The sequence below is a fragment of the Kogia breviceps genome, chromosome 12 (genome assembly GCF_026419965.1).
Source record: "Kogia breviceps isolate mKogBre1 chromosome 12, mKogBre1 haplotype 1, whole genome shotgun sequence".
Taxonomy (NCBI): domain Eukaryota; kingdom Metazoa; phylum Chordata; class Mammalia; order Artiodactyla; family Physeteridae; genus Kogia; species Kogia breviceps.
In genome coordinates this window covers 43,553,483-43,560,541 of record NC_081321.1, presented here as the reverse complement: position 1 = coordinate 43,560,541, position 7,059 = coordinate 43,553,483, and the positions used below count along the sequence as shown (strand labels likewise).

At 39.0% G+C, this 7,059-nt stretch overlaps 1 protein-coding gene across 1 annotated transcript; it reads left to right on the top strand.

Moving 5' to 3' along the window:
• The first annotated feature begins 323 nt into the window (after positions 1-323).
• Positions 324-2,951, top strand: LOC131766800 (olfactory receptor 2B2-like). Its single transcript, XM_059081500.2, is given in 2 exon segments — positions 324-392; positions 2,122-2,951. Coding segments are annotated over 2 exon segments (855 nt in total). The 5' UTR covers positions 324-367.
• The last annotated feature ends 4,108 nt before the right edge of the window (positions 2,952-7,059 follow it).

The window sequence follows — 7,059 nt, the reverse complement described above, 5'->3', positions numbered from 1 at the left end:
TTAAGACTCCACGCTTCCACTGCAGGAGGCTCGGGTTCGATCCCTGGGTGGCGAAGTTCCACCTGTTGCAAGGTGTGGCCAAAAAAAAAAAAAGTAATGGGCTGTCACTTTTGAGATTGGGTTACAAAAAGCCTCTGACTTCCATCTTGCTGGCTCATGCTCTCTCACTCTCTCCCTCGCTCACTCATTCGGAGGGAAGGTAGCTGTGCCATGGTATAAGCTGGAACTGATGGCAAGGAATGGGTGTCCCCAGCCAGTGAGCGCCTGCGACGTGCCAGCAGCCCCAGGAGTGAGCCTTGGAAGTAGCCCCTCTCCCAGGGGAGCCTTGGGATAAGGGCATCCTGGTTGCCATCTTGACCGCAGTCTTATGAGAACCACAGGCACCCAGCTAAGTCACACTTGGATTTTTTTTAAAAAATGTTTTTACTTTGCAGTGGTCAACCTTCAGATTTTTATTTTTAATTTTATTTATTTATTTATTTATTTGGCTTCCGTTGGGTCTTCATTGCTGCGCGCAGGCTTTCTCTAGTTCTATTATTTGGTTTTTACTATTGAGTTGCATGAGTTTTTAGAATATATTTTGAATATTAACCCTTACTGAATATGTGGTTTGCAAATATTTTCTCCCAGTCTATAGGTTGCTTTTTCATATTCTAAAAATCATTGCCAAGACCAATGTTAAAGAGGAATATTATTCAGCCACAAAAAATGAAGAGAATCCTGGGACAACATGGATTTACTTGGGGGGCATTATGCTAAGTAAAATAAGTCAGATGTAGAAAGAAAACTACTATATAATCTCACTTATATGTAATTACTAAAAAAAGAGTAAAGTTTCTCCAATCAGGACCATTATTTATACTACTAATAATATAATCATAGACGATGAATAAAGTAAATGCTATCTGTGGGATTACTGAGGCTACTTTGTGTCCTGCACTGGTTCTACTGACATCACAAAGGCCTGAACAGTCACTGTCCTCTGAGAAGCTAATAGAAAATTAATTTGGAAAATAGTCATACAGTTCAAAAAGCAAGATGTAAATCCATTAGAAACATTTGTTATTTAAAAAAAAATTTGGTTTTACCCATTGAAATATAAGTGGTGTAACTAACAGCAATAGATTACCTCTGGAAAGTGTATTCCAATAATGGAAACCAAATTTACATTGAATTTTCATCACTGTTGTTTTTGAGCAAATGCCTCTTGAAATAAATATAATTAAACTGTTCAGTGGATGCAATCCCTATGGTCTCTAGTCAACGTAGAAATACTGCCTGTTCTATCACCATGTTATAATTTGTAATTTTAGGAAGTCTAGAAGCCAGACAAGGAACACAAAGTTTACCTTGTGGTTCTTGGTATGTTCTCCCATGCAAATTTCTTGTAAAATTACATTGAGGTTATAGAAAGGACATTCTGTTAGTTTTGGTTTCCATGGATTTTAGCTGCCAAATTATAGTATTATTATTTTCAAATCAAAATGAGTATAAATATGTAAGATAATGAATAGATAAGTGGCTGGAAATATATTACTTTTCAAACCCTTAAGTGTGGATTTAAGAGAAAATTGCGGAATTCAGAATACCAGAAATAGCACCTTTATATTTTATTCGCTACACTTAGCTTCTTTGTGACTCCTTTACAGTTAGAATGTTTTCATGTATTGATATATTTCTCACCTAACAGCCTGTGTATATGATTAGAATATCAACAAGATAAAAACAAAAAAATCAGATGATGTAATTTAAAGCCATTGTTTTCTCTACAGTTCTGTGAAAATCCAGAACTCAGAGTTAAGAAGCAATACTGCATCCATGATACTGGGCAGTCATTTCAAGAACTTTAGCCAAAGGAATGCAAGTGTGTAAGTTCCCATGTCAGACCGCTGATCCCAGGAAAGTTCCTTTTTCTGAGTTTGATAGAGACCTCCGCTAGGTGACTGGATTCCTTTCGGTATTATCTGCCGTCTCTGATGTCTCCACAGATGTCTGGCTCTGAGCCCATCATGAGTGCAAACCAGTCCCTCTGCACCCAATTCACACTTGCGGCGTTTTCCTCTCTAGCAGAGTTACAACCTGTGCTCTTGGTTGTGTTCTTATCCATTTACTTGTTTACAGTGGGAGGAAACCTGCTCATCATCTGCTTGGCCTGGAGCACCCCTCCCCTGCACACTCCCATGTACTTCTCCCTGGTTAACCTCTCCTTTCTGGAGATGTGCTATACCACCAGCGTGGTGCCTCAGATGCAGGTGCACCTGCTTGTGGAGACCAAGACCATAAGTGTGGGGGGCTGTGCAGCTCAGATGTACGTATTTACTATCTTGGGACTGACAGAATTCTGCCTGCTAGCAGCCATGGCTTATGACCGCTTTGCAGCTATTTGTCACCCCCTGCATTACACTCCCCTGATGGGCCCTCGCGTGTGTTTGAAATTGGCTGCAGCATCTTGGACCACCAGGGTCATGGTGGAGTCAGCCCAGACCACGTGGATCTTCACTCTGCCCTTGTGTGGAACCGGAAAGATCCAGCACTTTTTTGGTGACATCATGCCCATAGTGAAACTGGCTTGTGTTGATACCTCCCACAATGAGACTGTGATGCCCGCTCTCTCTGTGCTCTTTAGCATGAGCCCCTGTTTCCTCATTCTGTGCTTCTATGTGTGCGCTCTGGTGACTGTCTTGAGAATCCCTTCAGGCGCTGGCGGAAGCAAAGCTTTCTCCACTTGCTCTTCTCATATCCTGGTTGTTTCTCTCTTCTACGGCACTGCCTTGTTCACTTAGCTCCAACCGAAGTCTGCACACACTCCAGGAACAGACAAAGCAACGGCACTCATGTACACTGTGGTCACACCTGCTCTGAATCCTGTTATCTACACCTTAAGGAACAAGGAAGTGAAGGAAGCCTTTCAAAAATTAACACGAAGGAACCTTCTTAGGCAAATGGCCTAAACCAGCCATAGTAGCTGAAACTTCCACTGTTGTACAGAGAGGTTAACCAAGGTTTCATGATCCCTCTACCAATACATACTGTCATTAGCGTATTTAGAGAATGGCAACCAAGAAACACATGGATTTGTTCTATGTTTTTCAATGTGGTTAAGCAAATGTGAACTATTTGGTAGGATCATTTATCATTTGTTATCAAATGATTTAAATTGTTTATCATTTGTTCAATAAACAATGTTCAATCAGCAAAATTACTGAGCATCTCCTGTGTCCTAGACACCATTTACTCCTTCTACAAAGGTAACAGAAATAAGGTTAGTATGTTTCACACCATTTGACTAAAGAAAATAAAATATTCTTCTTGTGGAAAAAGTTTAAAATGAATACAAAGTAATTAATACAATTTAGTGCCAAATATAGGATGCTGTAATCTAAGTTCTTAAGTGGACACGCCCCTAGTTACTCTGCTCTGTATACATCTTAATAAAGATGCATCTTAAATAATCAACAGTTAATAAATACTGATGAGTGATGTATACTGTAATACAACTCTAAGTATTTAACTTGTCAATCCAGTGAGGGACACTGATTCTTTATCCAAAACTAGATTCTTCCTTGGCTCTTATCCACTCATTTTTGGGTTTTTCATCTGCATGAAGTTTTAGAGAAATATATATTACATATTTGCTATGTCAATGATAAAAATATGACACCACTCTTTATGTTTTTTTCCTATCTATCTAGTTTTTAAATTGTGGTTCTATTTGTCCCCAATTTTCCTGCCTTCCTCTGTATTGAATGCATAGTATATTGCTTTGTTCAAATTATCATTCTAGTCCCATTAACATCCAGGTCCTAAGTTTCAGGACAGTGATGGTCAGAATCTGGAATATTTATCAATAGAGTTACAGAGAATCAACATCACTGCAAGTAGAAGCTGAACAAATACATTTATTTCCTGTGACTGAACAACATGAATGTATGTTATCTCCTGTTGAGAAGTGTTTGTGATTATACATGGGACACAGAGGAGAGGACCTTTACAAAAGTGGATTGACTGAAGGTCCCACGGGCACCACCTGTGCAATAGCAGAGCCTCTCCCCCTCCAAAGCTGTCCCTTAGTTGTCTCTGTCACACATAACAAATACCTCACTTGCCAGTGTACGGACACGTGTGTGGACACACACACACACCAATCCAACAGCTGCCAGTAATCACAGATTGTCTGATCTCTTCTGTTGTATTGCCCTCATTTTAAAACACTCACTGCTCTGCAAAAACACTTGGAGAAAATTGCCGTTGCTATTTCTTACCAAACTATTCAGAAACCCACGTCATGCTGGTAGTTTCTGGGTATTCTCAACCTCCAATTCTCCTGGATTCCAAAATGAGGCTGAATTCCCAGAAAAAGAGATGAAAGAAATCTCTTTACCAAACATGTGTACCATTTTATTGCTTGAGCTTCAAAGCAGCTCCTCCCCAGGGTTAAAGTTTAAAAGACTATTTTCCACACATATCATGAGAGACATTATCAATACTGACTGTTGTTTTAGAAGAATGAGGAGAAGCTCCAAAACAGCAACCTCAAAAAATGCTCTATTGTAAAATGCATGGAAGGAAAAAAGATGTGTACAGATCTTGAGTGTAAGTAATAGAAAGTTATGGACACCAATGAGATGCTTTCCAGTCCATGCCTGCTTCTGGGAGACATGCCCAGTACAGCTCCCCTATATCAAGACTACTTGACATCACTTCCAAGGCCCAAACTGATTTTATTTTATTTTATTTATTTTTTTTTTATTTTTTTAAATTTTTTTTAATTTTTTTTTTGCGGTATGCGGGCCTCTCACTGCTGTGGCCTCTCCCGTTGCGGAGCACAGGCTCCGGACGCGCAGGCCTAGCAGCCACGGCTCACGGGCTTTAGTTGCTCCGCGGCATGTGGGATCTTCCCGGACCAGGGCACGAACCCGTGTCCCCTGCATCGGCAGGCGGACTCTCAACCACTGCGCCACCAGGGAAGCCCCCAAACTGATTTTAAATACCAGAAATCTTCAGTAGTCAGTACCTCCACAGACCACCAAAATAATAAAACCTGTTATCACATTTATCTCTATGTTTTTAAGACATTAAAGGATTTTAAAATCATGTAATAAAGTTGATATTATATTCACTGCATCTATTGTTTTAAACATGTGACAGGCATGGAGTGGAGATTTTTTTCACTTGTTTAGCCATTTCAGAAGAGGACAAAGCTGAAGGAAAGAGGCTCTTTAAATTGTAAAGAAGACTGCAAATGAGCCAATCATAATTTGATTTACTAAAAAGGTAGCTAATCACCCCAGCCACCTCCATGTATCCACCTGTATGTAAGGCAGACTGAGGAGGGTATGAGGCGAGTTGGAAATGTTGCACTTACAAAACTGCAGGTTCTCGAGATTTTCCTTCTACTTCTCACACTAGATGGGAAGGGAGGGCTGCAAGCACACCAAATTATATTGAAGGTGTGAGGATGTTGAGGGTGCCTAGATGAGAATGACTGTAGAAATTGGAAGGCCTATTAAAAGGGGAACCTTCACAAAAGTTTCTGTTTAGATGCTTGCTGAGATGTGGCAGCTGGGGCAGCTGAAGTACTCCCATCTGAGTAGAGCTTCAAATGTTAAAGACAGATCTTGCTTGTATCCACTGGAGCTTGGGGGGCATATATGAACATAAATGTGAGGGCCACTTCACATTTATTCACGGTAGGAATCTCTAAAAGCAGGGTTTGAAAGGAATGCAGTAGAGAATACTTGAAAAAATAACCAATTTAGGTATAAATTTAACAAAATATGTTAATCTCTATATGAGGCAAACTACAAAGCTCTGATGGAAGATATCAAAGAACCAGAAAAATGGAAACCTAATAGCTCTGGATATCAACAACTGAACCACATTAAAAACTATATCCTATAACTGCCTGGGCCTCATCCAGTAAGGACATTTGCCCTTTTCCTCTCTCTCACTCCTGACTCATCAATTCACCGGACAACACAGGGTCTAGAAGCTGTTATGCATTGGCTGAGTTCTCAATTAAATATGATGAACATTTAAAAATTCCAATTCACTGTGTTTCAATAATTAAAAGATACCTGCAAGTTATAGAACCTGACAGAGATATTTCAGGGATACAAAAGGAAGAATCAAAAGAGCAAGACTAAACAGTGATTTGAAAAAAGTAAAGCCATTTCATAGTTGTGTTCCTAAAAAATTGAGCATTCTGTTACAAATACTTGATTTTGTTACATGAAAGCCAGTGACACGCATAGCATTTATGTTATACCATGGCTTAAGTAGAAAACTGAACGACTAGAATCATCTATCCTCACATCATTTCCAAAGTATGAAAATTTACCACAAACAATGAGCAGCTTATTAATGTCAACTTGGTAATCTTCATAATTAGTATGCTGCTCTATAAATTCATAAAATACCATATACACAGAACTTATTCACTTTACCTTCAGAGTTCTTCTTCTTTCGCTACTCTTTCAAAAATTTCCGACTATTTTAGTAGGAAAGCCTCTAATGAATACCAGAAATATTAAACCCAAACTTCACTTTTCAGAAGAAGATGTTTGCCATTCTGAGAGCATACATCAGGAAACATCTTTGTTAGAAGAAGCCGCCATTTCAAAGCAATGGAGAAAGGACAGAGGAAGAACAGGTGTTGGGCATATTTGAAATTGTAAAAGTGTGTCTTTTTGGTAAAAGTTTATTAACAGGTTTCCTGTAAACTTTTTGAAGACAATTATCATTTTAAGCCTATTTTGTCCTCAAAAAATCATATTTAGCCAACTCCTTCAATAAATGATGGATAAGAACACAAAGACAAATTCCTGAAGCTGGCTGATAATATGCAGTCTCTAATATTACATATGTACCAATGACATTTAAGATACTTCCCTGTAATTTCAATACATTACCACTAACATCCCACAGTACCAACTTGATATTTGAAATACAGTTGCTAGTTGATATCTCGCTTGGAAATTCAAGGCATCTCAGCTGGACATGTCCAAAGCAAACTTATGAGTGAACTCCACCTTGAAAAATATGTCAAAATTTTCCATT